Below are 20,341 nucleotides of genomic sequence, written 5' to 3' on the forward strand. Positions count from 1 at the left end.
TTGCAGTGATATCTTCCAATTATAAAACAAGTATTCCAGTAGCATACACCCCCCCCCCCCCCCTCCATAGCTGCTGCAAATTTAGAGTCATCAGCATGACCTGCTTATACATGTGAATATTATATAAATGTTTGTGCTGACACACAGGATCTTCCATATACCCTGAGGTTCCTATACTAAATAACCTGTGCTAAAGAAGATTATACTCTTAGTTGGCGAGCTGGGCTTCTTGGTCTATGTAAAACATGGTGCTACTGGACAACCCCCCCCTTGGTGGTGTTGGTGGGGTTGGGGGGGTTGGTGGGGTACCCATGCCACCCCCATTTCCATGTTATCTGCCAAACAGGTTTGCGTAAAAACAGACACAGGCAAAATTACTTTTTTTTTAAATTTTTTTTATGCAGGTCATTGTAGAAAAGGAAAAAATATCAGTTTAGTGTCACTGACTAATATCTGTCACTGACTGGTATCTTTTTTTAAAAGAAATACTGCAGACTATTTCATTTTCATGTCCAATAGAGCTGCAGTAATATACTCATGGGAAAATCATTCAGAACCACAGATTGGAGAAGATTTTGTGATCAAGGTCAAATGCGTTTCAGATCTGTGGAGGAAACATTACCATTGCAAGGACAAAACTCTATTATTCTGTTTGGTATTTTTATTTTTTTCTTCCGAAGGCTGCACTTTTTCGAAATTCATTTTGAGACAACTCTCCAGTATTTTATTTATTTCTCTATTTCTTTTACTCACCAGCACATTGACTGTACAGCTCATGCGGTTTTCTTTGCTTTCATCATGCATGATTGTTCTGTAATCCAGCAGCCTCTCCATCAGCCTGACAACCAGCGTGACAAAATTCTCCCCGCTCTTGGCAAGGTACTTGTGCTTCCGGCAGTGCTCGAGGAGGCTGGATAAAATTGTAAACATCTTGTTAATTCCACCCGGAGAAAAAAAGAAACTTAATTGAGGTCAAAGTCAAAATCCTGACTCTTTGAAATAGCCCTCTGAAACATAAACAAATTTTAATTATTTCCTACGAGAACAAACAGGGTGTATTTTAATTATTGTCTTAGTTGTCTGGATTTTGGCATTATCTTAGCAATTAATCATCACTTACATTTTGTCAAACAGCACTTTGTACTGCTCGTCCCCTCTGCCTCCTTCCACTTCATGATCCAGCTTGGTGATGATCTCGTTTTCAAACTATAATTAAACAGAGCAAGCGTAAATAATCAGCGTGGCTAATATTTCATTTCATTACTATGGCTTTAGTAGTTCACTGTTTGGAGGGAGATCACTGCTTAATCACCCCTTTTCAGCCTGATTGACTTTAAGTGCTTGCTGTAGTTCATATTAATCTATTCATTATCGGTCTTAGCCATTCAAGCGCTATTCTTCTTTTCAGACGTTTATTGTAGTCACACAGTTTTCTGCTAATACTTCGGCATACAACTTTTATTACCCTAATATACGCCTAGATTGCACAAATAAATGGTTCAGATTTATGAAGCAAGTATTCAGTAGGCTAAACTAAAGGGAATCTGGGAAAAAATGAAGCTATTTTCTCCTTTAAAGTTTGCCTACAACAGATTAGCATTTTGATTAGAACTAATATCAATTGAATGTCACCATATGTGCTGCATGAAAATGGTTTAGCAGAAAGTAACACTATTAGTACTGGCTGGGCCTGTGTATTATTGCAGCAACAGTTAGAAATGTTTCTAGCAGAGTACTGTGTTTGTGCAAGTTGTAGAACTTTAAGAAATCCTGATGTGGTAAATGAAATGCAGTGCTAGTAAAGAACAATATGTTTACTTTTTAACAGCAGACAAATAATTTAAAATGCATCACTCCTAGCAGACCTAAATTAGAAACATACTTTGTTTTAACTGAAGAATGGCAGGTGGGTATATTTCAGGTATTTCTTTTATAGAATTGAATGACAGACTGGTGCTGAGACCAGGCCATGGACCAGGGACTTGAATTACTTAAGTCTATTTTCTAGGTATTTTTAGGGAGTCCCAAAAAGGGGGGAGCGACTTATACACCGGTGTGACCTATAGGCTTTTTCCAGAAATTGTTGTCTCAAAAAGGACTTATACACATTGCGACTTATACATCGGTTTTTAGGGTAAATATCCTCTGGCAAGCTTTTCAGATTGTAATCAAAACCAATATCTACTCCTGAAACAGTTATTTGCATCAGTATGTCATTTAATAGCCTGACAGCTGGAACCAATCAGGCACCACAGCTTGCCGGGATGGTAACAGCTTAACCTTAAAAGATGTAATTAGCAAAGACTAACATGCAGCTTTATTGCAAATTGTCAAGAAGTTGAAAAGCACCACATTGTCATTTTCATTTAACATAGCCAGCATCAAAATATGTTTGTTGACATGTTAGCCACATGCTTCAGCTATAAAAGCTATGGGGAGATGTGCACATTACCATGCATTACTACATCATGCATCTGTTATGGAAATTCAGCCAAATGGAACAGTGGATCCTTGTTAACGCAACTAATAACATCAGCTAATTGCATTTCTTGCATATTAGTAACACAACAACCAACTACTTAATGTTCAATCCAGGGCTATTTTTTTTTTTTAGCTCATTTATCCAAGGCAGATTGCTGCTCTCAAAAACAGTGAGTGTTTATTGTATTAGTTCTGATACACTTCATGGATGTTGACTAAGCCGCAAAACAGGCAATGAAATCACTGCATTGAAAAGGGGTGTTTGCTAGTGCATGTGTTATAATTGAGCACCTATCATTATATTCGTAATTGTCCTTGGAATTTATCTGCTTTATTTCTCTAGTTGCCCTGGCATGGTTTGTCTAGCATAGTCTCGATACATCATCTCAGCAGGTGGCAAGCTCAGGGAATAAGCAAACAAGTGTCACGCTTTCACATGTATCAGGATGCATCCAAAGCTTACATTTATGGGAGCTTTAAGTGGACCAAATAAAACTAAAAAGATCTAGTTGGATTTCATATAATTATCCTACAGCATGCTTACACAGTAAGTTTCTCTTTAAAGAAAGGCAATGTACAGAGAGAAGCATTCAAGATAAATATTTCCAAAAACAAACAGATGATCAATCAGGTGATAGAATATTACAGTATCAGCAAAGTCATCTCTGAATTTCCACTGTCTCGCTCCAGGAGTTAATAAATCACTCTCAATATGGGCAGGAGGGCAAGTGCAGCCAGCTTTGCAGAAACGCTATTAAACCATCACCGTGACTCAATGCACTATATGAAGTCAAATCAGGGGTGACGTGAGAAGTGATTTAGCCAATACTCTGTAGAGATAGATAAAACAAAACAAAACAAAACAAAACAAAACAAAACAAGAACTGCATTCTGTGGGTTGTCAGAACTAAAACAAACCTAAATGACTAACCTTGGTAGTTTCTATATAATTTCTTGAAGCATAGGCTTCTGTTTAGATTCTACTTGCAAAAGTATTTATTTTTAAACATTTTATTAATAAATAATTTCACCATACTACTAAATGAAGATCAGAAAGGAGTACATATAAAAATATTTGGAAATAACGTTTCTGCATTAGTTTTTTAAAAACCTCTAGAATATTCATTTCAAGACCCCCCCCCGGGGCACGTGTGATAGCCAAAGGCAAGATGCCGACCATGGCACATTCGGTTTGGGATACTCTGGATATCATTTAAAGCTTTAAAATTGGTCGAAATTAGGCTTACCCTTTGGAAGCTTCTGGTGTAGTGAAACTCGCACTGCATCATATCAAAAAAGATGGGGATTGTTGCCTTCCGGAGCTCAATTTCAGGAACAAGGGTCATTTCTAACATGGGACCCACCATTTCTGGGATTAACTTTATCTTGTGCGGACCTTATATTGACAGAAAAAAAAAAAAAAAAAAAAAAAAGTACAATATTTTAGCATAACAAATGATACAATAAACCTAAAACTGACTGTTTTTTAGTATTGTTTAGTGGTCGTCAGTAATTCTAAACTGATAAATTAGGCTGCTTCCCCATTATCAACGGTTTATCAGCTATAGCTAAAATGTATGACTAACTACAAATAATTAAATATTAGAAAAGGTTATGCTAAGGCATTTTAAAGGAATTTGTGTTTGAAAGTTACACTTAGTACCTTAGAGCCATTGATATAAAGTTTTAAATGTCATCAATAAAAGTCGTTTTTTTTTCTGTTTCAAAAGCAGTGAAAGTTAGTCAATTGCACATGACCAAGAAGTCTTAATCAAAGTGACTGAACTATTTAAGGTAGGGTATACGTCAATGTCTTGTTCTTTGTGATCAACAATCTGGCAAAAGAACAACATGACACACACTGTGCAATATACTCAGCAAGACAAATGTCAGCAAGAACTGCATGTGTCACAAAACTCAGTACTGTATATTTTATTTGTATTATTTACTGGTAATGCAAATTTATGACCAAGTGTTTAATGTTTAAGGTAAAACATGCTGCTACTTGAATATATATTACCACTGTCTGGATAAAAACTCTTACAAGCTGTGCAGCTTCACATTTACGTTTTAAATTCATGACTTGAATTGCTAAATAATGCACCATGCTGTTACTTTGTACCTAATACATTTCTAACAGAGTCAATGATCAGCTGGAAGGGCACTACCTAGCTATCTACTACATTATGCATTGCATCTAAACAGACAGGTAACACTGTATTATGGATTGAAGTATCAAAGTCTACCTTAGGAGATAAAAAAAAACCGTGACACCAAGTTATACATCAGTGTCACTTATTTCTATGAATGTCCAGCATTTCATTTCTACAACAGTGTAACACCTGGAATAGGGTAACAGTAAGCCTACACCATGTCAATCATTAACTGAAGCCATCAGTGCCAGTACTTGGCAAGTCTCACTTTATCATGCTTGAACAACTGTGATTATAATCAGTTACTTCTCTGAGGGGTTTCTAAGCTGTATCACAGAACTACCCACTGTTCAATCCACTTACTTGCAACACTGTGATGATTTAATGACTGCACTTGCCCCAATGGCTTCAATTGCTATTCATTTACTCAACATTCAAACTTTAAAAAAAAAAAAACAAAGATAGATAACATATTTACGAGGGCTATGGGTCTGAATTTGTAATATATAAACTATTCTACTTACCAAGGTTATACCACATGTCCCTGATTTCAAATCCAATGGTCCTCCTCATGTCCTGATATCTAAAAATAAAAATAATAGAAACTGTATTGAAACTTTCAATATACGTTATGGCCATAAGACAATCTATCTTGTCACTGAATGCAGTGCTGGAATGTTTGATATAACATAATGTATTGTTAACTAGGTATTTTGTTAACTGCCTAACAATGCAACAGCATTTGATGCACAACATGAAATAAACTGTTAAACTTTATTTAAACCAATGATTATAGTTTTCCATCTGGATGTTTTCAGGAAAAATATAAATAAAAATACACATTGGTTAAGGAATATGAATCTACATTCATGTAAGATATGAGAATGTTAGCTATTTAATAAACTAATATGGAGAGATGCATTTTGGTTATGTTTTATGAACATTTAAACCTTAGGCTATGGCCATAAGTGTTTGTATCACCCTATCGAATTAAGACGAAGTCGAATGAAACCTGCTGAATAATGTTACGTTAACATTTTGAATTACATACCGCTATGTAGTTTTCCATATAGACAAAAATTAAAAAATGTGACATTTCGAAATCTAACATTAAATGAAATACTGTACTACTATTATGACTTCTGGTAGACTTTTGCAATATCATTTTGCAATTACTTTGATTACATGATAAATAAAATATATACAATATTTTCATTTTTTTTTTTTTTTTTTTTTTTTTTTTAATTTAATTAATGCCTCAATTCTAAAATTATACTTCTGCAAAACATTTGGCCATAGATGTACTTAAAAAATGTACTGAATCAAAACAGGAACGCTTGACAAAAATTGAAAGTTTCTTTAGGTATTTGTATTTTTGCCCCCAAAATTTTCTGGCTATGCCAGTGCTCATAGGTTTCAGTATACCATTGACTCTGTTGGTCAGGGGCAGGTAAATTTCACACGCTCGGAGCATCAATTTTTATTTATTTTGGTGTCTAAGGATGCAAGTGTTGTCGGTGTGGCCGAACACAACTGTACTCTTGTTTATGTATGAGCAGTGTTTCAACCAATTAGCACTAAGCATTGCAATGCGAGGGCATGTGCTTATTGTTTTAACCTATCAGCACCAAGCATTGTCCTGCAATAGAGTGTTTCCTTTCTGACAGTCTTGTAGCAGCTGGTTATAACTGAGCTCAGCATGGTCTGGGGACAAAACAAGAAAAACATTCTCTAGCATACAGCACCTCATTTAAAACAAAGCCGAGCAAGGAATATTTCACCTTAACATAGTTCTGTCAATATATCTATTAATAAACAGGCCATATTATAACATTTTGTACATGTTATTTTTTGTTTGGCACTTCCCTTTAATAAGCTGCATGCTGGAATTACAGGTTCTGTACAGCATTGTGCAGAGATGCCACTGGAACTGGTTCTGCCATTTGATGCAACTTGTGTTTGTACTTAATAAATGCTCACTAAATATTCTATATTTTATGTTGAAACATCTGTCCAATTTTGTGGGTTTACTATTACAAAAACAGTAACTTGAAAAAGATTTAACAGTAAAAATTAGATTTACCAGAGCTTCTGAGCAAAAAAACAAAACAAAAACATTTCACCTGCTGTGCTCTGCAGTTCTATTTAGATTTGCCCATCTACTATTAAACAAAGTTAGGCACCCTTGTGTGTGTCTTAACTTACTATTGTCAGCTTACAAGTCAGTAAGCCAGAAACTAAGATATAAAGCCTAGCGAACTCTTGGGTAAATTAGCAGAGCTCATTTGGAAGGGGGGTGTTTCCAAACTAAAGGCTGTCTCCCACTGGCACTTCAGACTTGCAGACACCAAGGTTGTTTGAAATTTGAATTTACTGAATTTTTTGAAGACAGGGAAAAAACATTTCCTTCACTTATCCAATAGATGAAAGAGAAAGTAATCTACAACTGTTACTAAAACTTAGCAAAGCTGATAATAGCCTAAAACAATATTTTAAATTGTACAGAAGTGGAAAATGAATAAGAACTGCAAAATCAGACAACTTGTTCACAACAGGTCTCAACCCTGTCACAGCTAAGCATAAACGTCCCCAATGCAGTTCGCCTCGAAGCCATCTCTGCAGGATCATTATTACCCAGTTGTAATGACTTTGCACCTGGAGCCTGTGTTTCAGCTGTGCTTTTATTGATTTCCTATGATATGCCACTACTTTGTAACGGTACATCTATGGCTAAAACAGTTCAGGCTATGATTAACACATAATACAATAACATACATAAATAAAAAAAATAATAACACAAGAAAAATAAATAATAATGATGATGATGATGATGATCATTCTAAACAGTAATCCTTTTTAACCAAAATCATACAAACCCCAGAGGCAGCGCCACTGTTGCTTTTAGTAAAATACAAATAAACAATGCTGTAAACAGTGCTTTGGGACAAAAATTATGCTATTGTGTACAGTGCATGCTTCAGATACTTGTACTTCTCTGGGTCCCCTATGGACTTTTTCACTGCCAAATTTGTGGACTTGAACATATTACTCAGACTGTTCAAAACCCTCATTGCAGAGATAAGGAATGTAATCCCTTTTTGGGGAGACACAGTACAGCTTGGTGGGGCCGGTTCAACAAAGGGAAGCTTAGGGGATATGCAGCTGTGGCACTGACACTGGTATATGAAGACACATAGCACAGATTGCAGAGTTGTAATGAGTCACCAAAATTGGGATTGGAGTCAAGTCGAGTCATTGGGGAGTAGACTCGAGTCACTAAACTACTTGGGTCGAGTCGAGTCACCAATCTGGCTCGAGTCATTAGTCTTGACCAGTGCTTAATTTGTAAAGAAAGAGGTGCTGGGGCGCAAGCAATGACATTAATACCGTCTTGAGTCTTTGCTTGCAGGGACTGGAGTCAAGTCCAGACATTTGGTGGCAATGACTCGAGTCGAGTCAAGAAAAATTGCGATTTGATTCTGAGTCAAGTTAATACATCCCTGCAGCATTGTACACTTTATACATGACCTGTAGGAATTAAGTAATAAAGGGAAAGTGTAAAATGGGATTAGTCTGAGCACACAAAGCCAAAGGAACAGGAGGGATAAGTCCCCAAAACACACTTGATCAGACAGCTGCAAATTCTGAATGCAGTAGGTCTCCCACGTTGAAATCAAGGCACCCTAGCGCCACTCCCTAATGTTCAGTATAAAGCTGCAGAGCACTAACCTTCCTCCATTCCTGACCCAATTTCCCGCAACTGACTGTTCTTTCTTTCCTCAATTTAAACCCTGCTGCTGATACAGCAGGCAGGCTGAATTACTCCCTTAACTCAAGCAGAATTGATCCCTTCAGGTTTTACACCACTCGGCCTGCTAAGCAAACAATGCGAAACACAGACCTTTCAAATGAGGAACAAAGGACCACCGTGTACAACATTACTGGTGACATTGGCAGCAGCTATCATTTTGAAGATGCCATAGATACAACCAGTCCAAGCCACATTTTCTGACTGGTTTTGAAATCAAACCAATAATAGTAACAATACAATAGTTGTAAAAATATTTATACATACAAATATATATATTACACACACACACACACACACAAATCATACTTACTTTTGAAATATTTTGGCCCGCTTATCACTGGAGAAGTTCTCTAGCTGCAGAGATTCCTGCGTGAGAAAAGCAACCGCCAGGTGGAAATAGTTGTTCCACAGCTTAAAAGAAAAAAAATAAAATATAGGAAAGGGGGTAAAAATGATTTATTGACTGTATTGTGTACATGAATTAGATACTAACAAACTCTGTTAGCACAATGTCAACGAGCATTACTTAACCACAAATCGTAACAGAGGAGTGTATCATGTAGATGTAATTTTGTAGTCTGCAGGTAATCAATGCAAAGAGCCTTTTAACAACCACCTTTATGATTTAGAAATCTGCTGTATTGGACAGATGTTTAATGACAGAGGCTGAACATCAAATCATCTATCAGCATTGGTCGTTGAAAAGTATAGCAATCATTCTCGACAAACAAAAGATTTTTCAACAGCGCTTGCATTCATTTTCACTTTGTCAAATGGTGTCTATTTTAATGATCTTTACAATGGAAGGTCTAAATACCACCACCCTAGTATTTCTATTATTTGTAATGTGCTCAGTAATGTTAAGGTTAGAATTAGGATCTGCCACAGTTTAGATCATTAAAATAGATTTAGATATGTTTTAAGAAGTGTGCATTTCTTGATTAAACAAAAATGTTACGGAAAAAAAAAAAAACAGTGATGGTTTGATTTGCTCTACTTACTTGGAGTTCAAAGTTGGCTTGATCAAGGAACTTCTTGTTCAGCACTGCTGCATACTGATTAATCGCTCTCAGGAATACTCTGCAAGACAGGAGATTTCTTACTTAACTTGTGTGCTTTCTGGTCAAATAAAGATTAATTGCTTTATGTAAATTCAGCAATGAACAGTCTTTCACTCTATATTACAGTACGTTTTCTTTATCTCCACTTAAATGGAAAAGGATAACCAAATCCACCACTTAATCTGAACCTGCAGATATGAAAGAATACAGAAAGCTGCTTATTCTGGTCGAGAAGGCAGGCCCAGTTCAGCCCAATTCAAACTTACTGTTACAGCAGAGTTCAGCTGTTTGCCATTAATAAGTCACAAAACTGGGTATGGTTTCATTACCCATCAAAAAATGAAAACATCGCTTTTGCGGTGGTAAGCATTAAACATATTTTATTAACCTTGAAACAATGTTTAATTGCTGAAAACCCTTCACAATATATCTTCCTAAATGACCCCCATGCTTTCATGCAAGACTTGGGAATTCAAATAAGACACAGAACTTAATTGCTTCTCCGAATCTTAGACAGCAGGGAGCAATAGACATTAACAAAATAATGTTGATGATTGTATTTTGCTTATTCAAATCGGGAACTAAAGGGGGATGTTATCACTCCAGAAATACTGTCTCCTGGTGATGCTTTAACTTTGTACCCATGAAATGATGCAAGTATTTTCAGAGGATCACGGCACCTTTTTATTGCACTCAACTTTAGCTTTAACATGCTGTGCAATTTTATATATATATATATATATATATATATATATATATATATATATATATATATATATATATATATATATATATAAAAAGCATTAAGACCTGACACAGAGGGCATTACCAGACATTGTACGACCATAATTAATGTGAACCTGAAGAAAACACGGTAGCGTCGAAACGCGTTGCTTGTTTTTATAATCATGATTTTTTTTAAAGAGAATAAAACGGAAGGAGCTAAATAATTAATCCTTTTGAAGCAAGATGGCAATGGTGTGACCATCTGAACTGAAAGTTTGGCTGAAAGAATTTTGAACTTTTGCATTGCTGTAGACTTTACTTTCGTTACATGTAATTACCTTATACTGGTCAGCACCTTGTCAATATCAAGCATTGTAGTGCATTTCTCAAAAATGCTTATATATATATTTTAGAAAATTCTGAATATAAAACATAGATGAAGACATCTGTTCGATGCAGTACACTTAAAATAACATCAAATTGCTAATAATACTGGCTGATCATATCGGGTAGGGGAGGTATTGTTGAAACCATCCCAATATACTGGACAAACGCAGATGCACAGGGGCTACTGAATTTGCGTAGTAATTAATCTGCGATTTCTCATGTGGAATAATGTATTTTTATGATTTAATTTGTTATTAGGTTTTCTGTTCTTGTTTCACATTTCATTATTTACTTAAGCCTACTGTTTGTAGTGTGTTCTCTTCAATAAATACGCTTGGATAAGGGAATATAACGTAACTAACTTGGTGCAATCACCATTTTGACAAAGTAGTGTTAAGATATGCAAACAAACTGCATCAAACAATAACCAATGCAACCCAGTTCAATCAAAACATGTGTACAGCATGGAAGCAATAAACTATTTCCACATGAACCCAGAAGATCAGAGACACGTTAATGCAAGTAAATTTGGAAGCAGGTTAAAATGAGGACTAGGCGAAGCACTGTAAGAGATATGCGATTATGCATTCAAAACAGCTTCTTGTCTCTTGGCATTTGTCCCAAAACTGTTCTGGTAAAGTTATCCTCTTTGAATGAAAACGTAATCATCGTAAATCATCTCACTGCTGAACTTAACATTACGAAAGTCAAAGCAGTAAAGAAATCTCAAATTCATTAGCTGTCACCTTGTATTCCTTCTTCACAGCAACCAGCTTGCAGACATTGCAATAATGACAGATCACTGATGGCACGGCCTTAGATTTCTGTAGCAACAGGTGACTTTTAGAAAGAAAAATGACCTTCCAAAGCACAACATGGAAAAAACACAGGTCTGAGTTACCTTCCCACTTCTTGTGCTGTACATGAGGCTTTGCTGTTGGGAAGAGGGAGGGCAAGAGGAATTATTACACTGGAGACCCTTTGGCATCAATTCCGCAGCTGACTGCAGAACATTAACAGGTGAAATTTCTGCAGAATCTCTAAAGGCCATTGCACACCAGGTCTGTTTCTTTATTTGAAGTTGACGATAGATGAATATGAATTTAACACACGTCTACTGTGAGATATGAACATTCTGGAATCAAAATCATTATGATTTGACCTGATTTTACATGCATTAAAAAGGACCGCAACATAACACATCTTAAAGAACTACAGATACCCAAGAGCAAGTAATGCAATACTGTCCTTTTAACAAGACTGTCAGGAATCAGGGGGAGGGGCGGGTTGATTCTCTTTTACTTGGCTTTGCTTGGCTTACTGCAGTATACATACAATACTGCCTTTTGCTACTCTGTTTGAAATTAAGTTAAAGCAGACATTGCCAGTGACTAAATTGTTAATGAGCCACTCTAAAGATTGAAGGCTTTTGGCAGCTAATTGGTGTTAATAGGTTTTGCAGGGGTGTCCAATCCTGGTCCTGGAGGGCCGGTGTCCCTCCTGGTTTTTGTTCCAACTGTGTCCTAATTATTACCAATTATTATTCTACTTAAGTAATTTAGGATACAGTTGGAACAAAAACCAGGAGGGACACCAGCCATCCAGGACCAGGATTGGACACCACTGGTCGAACAGAGAGTCACTATAAAATGATAACATTAAACTTTGTGGAAGTGGACTCTGCGTTGAACGGTATGTTTAGGAACTGGTTTCAAATTGGCTAGCAGTTGTGTGTCTTGCTACATCAGTGTGCCACATCCCCAGAATCTTTTTTCAGCAGACAAAAACATCAAGTGAATATGCAGCTTGACATTCAGGTTTAAGGTAACATTTTAAAACGCACTCAAATTATATGCACTCTCCAACACTGTAGTTTCAATGATATCACTGGCACTAAAGTTACTTGGTAAAATACAGACAGAGGCAATTTCCTGTCTAAACATTTTAGTGCAAGTGTAAGCACATTTTAAAACTATATGAAACAGGCAAAAATATGCTAAAATGTAAGAATGACAGGCAATGCTAGTAAAAGAATACAATGAAAGCTAATTGTACAGTCTGTGCATTGAACAACTCGTGAAAGCTAGTCAATACCAACCTTAACAATCTAGCATAAATATCCAACCACTGATTCAGCTGAAAAACAAAGCATCACAACCCTTCGTCATTATAATAAAAAAAATAAAAATAATGATTTATTTGTTTTTAAAAGGACACAGTCAGTAAGACTTTTTAGTAATTATACCATCTCTACAGCCACTCTAGCGACATGTTTGACCTGAATGAAGTTCAGGTTAACCAATCTATTTCTCAGTCAATTTCCCATGGCAGGTAATTACAAGATAACTTTGATGTTTTAAAAAGACCTCAAAAAAAGAAAGATTTTCCATCAATATTTTATTTTCTTGCGGCAAGTTTATATCCAGTTCCTCAGATAACTATCAGTGTGGTAAGATTTTTAATTGTTCAAAACATACGTACTGATAGACCATTTTTTTTGGACAGCATGACCTCTGTTGCATGACTTTAAAAAAAAAAAAAAAAAATATATATATATATATATATATATATATATATATATATATGTATATATATATATATATATATATTGTTACTTGGGACAGTTGATACACACGTAAGGTTAAGTTACTTTTCCCTCTTGTTTTTTGAAAAAACATTAAAAACAAACAGGAGTCTAAAATAGGAGTCCTCAGATTTTACTCAAGTTGGCGTATATACAAACAACCGTACTCGACGACCCTAGGATCTAAGAAAGTAGGGGATTTAAACGTGAAACGACGGTTACGTAGTAACATTAATTTAAAAAAAGTTTTGTTTAAATAAATAAATAAAATAATAATAATAAAAATCATACGGCTTTGACCAGTTTATTGAACCAGAAAATTAAAAAGCAATTCTCTCACATACCAGCTCAAGATGCAGGAAGAAGCAATGAATGGATTTTTTTTTTCTTAATTTTTTTTTAGTCTGGAATGCTAATGCGATTCAACTGGAATCCGTTTGAGATTGATCAAAAATGACAGTGTCAAACATATGAGAGAGGTAATCAGTAGCGGGGCAGCTGGAATCAAGGACAAGATAATGTTTGGTCTGCGGAGGAATTCAAAGGCATCGCTGACATGATGAGGGCCTCTTCGAGGGCTAAAAGACATTGTCACAAAAAACAACTGTGATGTAAAAAATTTAATTCAGGCAGTGATGCTATTATATGCCTTTTGGCCTGTACTGCCAAGCTGTAGAAAAAGAAGTGGATTGTTTAGTATATAGATGTAAGCTGTCTATGTCAAGAAACCATGGCTGGGAGGTCTTGTATTTCTGTCAGCTGCTAGTTGTTTATTGACATTTATTGGATGTTTTTTTCCTCGATGGCTCTGCCCTCTTGCTGAGGTGTTAAAGGGGTAACTCCAGTGGGAGGTATACCCAGGCCAAAGAGACACATACCCCTGACCATCTGTAACCAGGAGGTCCCCGGTTGAAATCCCAGCTCAGCCACTGACTCACTGTGTGACCCTGAGCAAGTCACTTAACCTCCTTGTGCTCCGTCTTTCGGGTGAGACGTTGTTGGAAGTGACTCTGCTGATGCATAGTTCACAAACCCTAATCTCTGTAAGTCGCCTCGAATAAAGGCGTCTACTAAACAAACAAGTAATATTAATGTAATCACTGTGTGGTTAAAAATGATAATGGTTTATGCATTATTATCTTGAAGGAAGAAAACATATGTAAAATGAAAGAGGATGTCTGTGAATCTTAAAAGGAATGTTTAGAGATGAATGTAGTAAGGGAATGCAATGATAGCACTTCATGGTTAGAAAGCAACACTAATACTCCTGGTTTTCAGAAGGTACAGCTTTAAAAGTTAACTTATTTCTCAAACTCCTGTCCTGCTGATCACACATGTTCTATCTTGTTCAGGGTAGTTCTGAAAGGACGAGTGTTATCAATCCGATTGCATACTTTATTAATATTCAATTATTCCATGGCGACAGAGCCAAGGCAGGGACTTCAGTTTAATTAGCACCTCCAAGGCCTTGGGAGATGCATACAGTGACTGAAGCCAAGAATGGTCTAGTGCAGGTCCAAGTTGCAATCTCTCCTGGAAGAATGGGTTATTATTTTATTCTTATTGTTTTTAATGTAATGGTTTATCTTCTTGACATAGCGCCTCTTAATACATTTGATGTATTATATGCCAGTTATACAAAAAAGGCTAATTCTACACTGACTCTAAGACAATAGCATTAGAAAAAAAACAATTTAATACCACACATTTTGTACGGAAGTCAAAGGTCTCAGTAAAGAGCATTCTGAGAGGTCATTGTACCATTTGAAGGCATTACCATAGCTCTAAACAACAACAACACACAGTAATATGAAAGTACATCTGTGGGAAGTTATGGAACCAACTGGTGAAAATATACGACTTCCCAGCAGTAAAAAACTATTATTTTGATTGTCCCTGATGCAAATGATAAACATCTCCTACCATTTGTAATAAGGGTGTCCAGTGCTTAAAAGGATACAATTTACATTTTCTGCCCTTTCTGTTAAGATCTTTTGTCCCGATAACCCTCAGGAAATGAGAGGATCACATCGCATCACACTCATCAAAACGCCTTCAAAAGGAGCAAATATCCCACAACAAACAGCTTGCCCTAGGACAGTGTAAGCTAATTACTGTATAATGCCAAAGCAAGCTGAAAGGCCACACTCTGCTCTGAGTGTGGAAGGTGCCGCTGTGCTAAAAAGACTGCTGACTGCACTGGACTGGCAGAATGACTTGGAATGTCCCAACACCTTCTCCACCAGGCTGAAGAAATACACTTCAAACAGACTTCTGGGATACACAGTGGTCCTTTATTTCCTGGATCCAGTGGAAATGTAAGAATGATGTTCATTGAGTTAACTGCAGTTCCACACTACTGCACTAAAAAAAAAAAAAAAAAAACTCAAAAACAAGTGACCTTTTATAGCTACACATTCTGCATTATACATAACTGCTACTTTAACGAAAGGTTCTGAGAAGGCTGTCCTACAACTGCAAACAAAAACAGTTCCAAAAAGAGATCCTCATTGTTCCTGTAGTAAAGTCTTGAGGAAAAGGACTAAATCTGGAGTTTTGAGGTAACTTTCTTTTTAACACAACACAAGCTCTTTTCCAAAACATACTGTCCATTAACTACAGCATTTCCTCTGCAGGAAGTACAAGCCTCATAAATATTCCCATGTTCTCCCTCAAAACAGAGCAAATCCCAGGATCTTTTTAATATAGACTAGGTACTGTAAGCACATACAGCAAGCCTGGGCTATTCAGAATATGTCTCTAAGTATGTGCTTAAAACAAAAGTAAAAATGATATGTCAGCTCAGCAATTTGTAATATGGCTCAGGAATAGAGGAGATAGATTACTGCTACAGTAAGATTTTTGATAATGTTGCATCTTTCATAGTCAATGATTTCAATTCATTTGCAATAAGACCTCAGGATATAGATACCACTAATATGCAGGCAGCCATTTTCAGGAGTTAAGGAAACAACTGTCCAAGTCAAGAGTATAATAAGTTTTTATAAGGAAGAAGGTGACCATGCCCAGACTATACCAGGTTTCAATAGAAACAATACAATATTAACACTCAGCTTATCCTTTTGAGTTTTGTACAAAAATATCATTTCCAGGCCTGTGTATATTATGAATAGATCTGATCTTATGATCGATGCGTTTATTCAGAGCCTCGATGTTTCAGTGGAGGATTAATCTTTAAAATGCACAAAGTGTTTAAAGAACTCATTTGTGAGAATGCTTTATCCATTTCCAGACAGAGGACTGCCTTCATAAAACACACGGTTGATTATCTTCGATTTGCACATCCCCAGCACTAGTGTGACTGTACATGTCATTTATGGACGAAGGGGTGTATTTTGCAGATCTTACTACTGCCTCTGTAAAATGTATAAACCTGATTTTTCACAGCCCTCGTTTCACTGTATTTTATGTTGTAATGTTAATAAGTGGATCTAATAATCACGCCTTGGGGAAATGCCCAGCTGTATTAATACAGAATTGAGGAGCAGTTGTATCTAGATTCACCTCTGTACAGATCATTAAAATAGACATGGATCCCCTTCCTACCCCACTAATGCAGTTAGTCCTGGTGAATGACTACTGGCTTACTAATAAGGTTAGGAATTGTTTCAAGGAGATGATCTTGTTGTTGAGTGAAAAAATAAAAAGTGGAAATAAAATCAAGAATAGTGCCAGACTGCATTATTTAGTGATGCTAAAATTAAACAAGATGAAGACCATTAAATGATAATGATGATAAGTGCTTGTAAGTCATGGAGCGGTACACCTCAACCTAATCTTTACTAATTTACCTGTCACTGCTCATCACCTCAAGGTCAAGGTTAACACACCATACAATTCAAAACAAACAAACCTTCAAGGCAAAATAAGTCTGGTTTTGTTTTAAATATGTAAAAGAGATGACTAAATTAGATTAAAATAAATACTGTTGCAGTTCTTTTCTTTCCTGTAAATGTTTTTGAGCCTACAGTGTCAACATAATCTACAGAAGCAATTAAAACAGCAATTTCTCTTCCATCCGAGCAGTATTTTATGATTCAATTTAAATGTTTTAGTGTTACCAGTAGAGCAGTTATAAAAGTCTGGAAACAGCTGGATATTCAGTCTTGACCCAAGAGGAACATCTTCACTCATTTCCTTAATTAGCTCAAAAGATTTCTCTCAACAGGTTCTGGCAAGCATTTACCTCAAAGGCAGGGATAACAGTGGTTTTAAGCAGTTCCACAATGGGTTCATTGAAATTAAAGGGCATGTATACTGCACCCTTCCAGCATGCAGTATCTGACTTGAAATGGGTGTAAATGAATACAGAAAATGTTATTTATTTATTCATTTATGTAATAGAATGAATGATCTCTCAAACTTGGAAAATATGACTGTGAAAAGCATGCACAGAATTAGACCAGCACAGCTGCGGTCATTTTACTAACATTTTATGAGGACGGTACAAACCTGATTAAAGTAAAATGTGGTGGACAGGAAAAGGTTGAGACATAAAACATATTTAATAAGACAAGGCATGTTGATGGCCATCACATCCCTGAAAAGCCTCAACAGTTAATTCCCACATCAAGGAGACAGATTAACATCGACCTTTAATGGGATGCATGCAGCCTTGCTGCTCATGATGTTCAGCAGCACAGGCTGACATTTGGTTCTATTACAATGCAACACTACTAGCTAACTGAGAAGTCATTACACATCCTAGAGCTTTAACAACATTGACAGAGCTCGATTCAAGTGGGGGGTCTCCTTCTATACTATTTCTCTAAGCTATAGATAAGTACAAAACTCTATTTACAATAGTCATGCCAAAAAAGAACATTTTAATTTACAGAGAAAAAATAACCCTGGTGCTCCTTCGTAAAGGGGATTAAAAGATGTTTACAATAAAAGACACATTTTCTTGCACATTAATAAATACACATACAGTTCAGAGGTTTCTAGTGTTACAATATACTCTGGTACTGACACAAAACCCCTTTCTAGTGCTCACATGAGTACAGGATTACTAGTGTCTTGTTAAAATGTATTTCATTTTTTTTTTCAGTATGCATGCCAATTCACCCATGCCAACGATTTTATATTTAAAAACTACTTTTACAATAACCTTTTCTTGTAATTCTGCCTCGAAGGTCATAAATCGATTCCCAATACTATAGTAAAAACAGCCTAAATGTAAAGGAGATTGACTTGGTTAAAAGAACTAGAAAAGCTTGACTGTATAATTCAGTGTGATTTTCTGCCACACCTCTGCAGTTATCCATTTTTCCTGAACAAGATCTAATAGATGATAAATCAGATCTCCACTTCTAGGCATCAGTAGTCTAGTAAAGACTATATCACAGGACAACTGGAGCATTAAATCATATCCCATCACAGTACTGGCCACCGGTCTTCACTGTGCCAAATCCATCAAAAGAGTCTTTCTGTGTCAGATCACCCAGTACTGAAATGTGTTCCAGCATGCTCTATTTGAAACACCCTAAAAGCAAGGGGGCAACTAATTGTCACTACACTAATTAAGCAATTTTACCAAGTTTTAAAGGATTGTGATTTTTTTTCATCATTTTTATTTATTTTTATTTTTTTTAGGTTTTAGCTGCATTGACATGCAGTACAAAACACCAATCACCCTGTCACATGACCTTTGAAAAATAACACACAATGTCCCAACCTCACTTTTTCAGTTCCTTAAAACAGTTGGGTCAGAATCATTATGAATGTCCTTGAGGCATCCTTGATCTAAAATCAGCTTAATGTTTAACGATCAACTGCTGTGATCTTTCGAATATGTTATTCCAATGCATGTCCTGCTGTTGGTACAGTTTTTAAATTAGGGTTGTCCTTGGTAATTAGAGGCAAATCACAATGACCTAGTGACAGCTTTCTAAATGTACGCAGAATTAGAACTTCATTTTTTTATTTTATGTTTTTTTCTTTTCCTCTTTCTGAAAGGAAGCGTTAACAACTCCAGCTTTCAGTCTGTTAATTTTCAGCAAGCGCAGGAAATAATAGAGAACTTAAAAAGTGTGATAGCATTGACCTGGTAGCATTGCAAGCATGTGCAAATGAAAACCAAAAGGACAGCAGTTTCTTGAAATGTGTACAAACTTTCAGTTCATTGTTTTAGGTGTGTAGAGTTCAAACCTGGACATACATCAGCTTATTGATGCTTTGGAAATGCAGAAAAACTCTTCCTTCTATAAAGTAGCATCTGGTTCTTTACATTGCAATACCATGTGAAGTGACAGCTCTGTGTAGACTGTAGAATCTTGATTTAGTTTGATTTGGTTCTATTTCTTGCAATTCCACTGCGTTAGCATGTGGATGCTATCTAAGTTTCTCTATTAAGTCTACACTATTGTGCTTCAATCCTGACCTCGTCGTTTGCATCATCATCAAAAAAGCAGGTGCTTTAAGAAAATGGTTCCATCAAACTTGCAAACTCAGTGTCTTTAAGATCCTACATAAAAGATGTTTGTAAAAGTTTAGTTTTCATTAACAAAGATGTGCTATAATTACTTAAAACAAACAAAAAAATCTTAATGAATGCATTAAGGGTGATACAAACCCTGTACAAACAAGTTATTTAAACACATCATCCAAAGTAAGACAAAATAACTTCTAACCCTGATCAATGTGATAAAGCTCTTTGCAAATATTTGCTATCTATTTACGTATTTATTTTTTTTTTTCCCCCCCCCCCCCCCCCACCCCCCCCCCCCCCCCCCCACCCCCCCCCCCCCCCCCCCCCCCCCCCCCCCCCCCCCCCCCCCCCCCCCCCGCCCCCCCCCCCCCCCCCCCCCCCCCCCCCCCCCCCCTCCCCCCCCCCCCCCCCCCCCACCCCCCCACCCCCCCCCCCCCCCCCCCCCCCCCCCACCAACATGCACATCAGCAGTCAAACTCAATGTTTTAAAGATTATTTATATAAAACTGGAAGATGTTTATACTGAAAATTGCAAATGTATGTACAAAAACCTTCAAGGCTTATTAATTTCATACTTGGCATCCCGTCTCATGAAATCAAGTTATATGAAGAGGGATCTATGTACACAGTCTTTTGACAAAGAGACTCGTTCAAATATTAAACCAAAGTAGTAATTGGTCTATGACT

The 20,341-nt window shown here is 36.6% G+C and overlaps 1 protein-coding gene across 3 annotated transcripts in view; it reads right to left on the minus strand.

Moving 5' to 3' along the window:
* Positions 1-20,341, minus strand: part of LOC121321739 (dedicator of cytokinesis protein 1) — a 205,995-nt gene that overhangs the window by 34,674 nt on the left and 150,980 nt on the right. For 2 of the 3 annotated variants that reach the window (XM_041260857.1, XM_041260856.1), the window contains exons 30-35: positions 9,447-9,525; positions 8,756-8,856; positions 5,159-5,217; positions 3,729-3,877; positions 1,121-1,206; positions 754-910 (exon numbers count right to left, since the gene is read on the minus strand). In XM_041260857.1, the coding sequence (XP_041116791.1) occupies positions 754-910; positions 1,121-1,206; positions 3,729-3,877; positions 5,159-5,217; positions 8,756-8,856; positions 9,447-9,525 (631 nt within the window). Of the gene's footprint in view, positions 1-753; positions 911-1,120; positions 1,207-3,127; positions 3,878-5,158; positions 5,218-8,755; positions 8,857-9,446; positions 9,526-20,341 lie in introns of those variants that run through there. The other variant, XR_005950971.1, reaches the window with a different exon arrangement.

This window comes from Polyodon spathula, chromosome 10 (assembly GCF_017654505.1).
Source record: "Polyodon spathula isolate WHYD16114869_AA chromosome 10, ASM1765450v1, whole genome shotgun sequence".
Classification (NCBI taxonomy): domain Eukaryota; kingdom Metazoa; phylum Chordata; class Actinopteri; order Acipenseriformes; family Polyodontidae; genus Polyodon; species Polyodon spathula.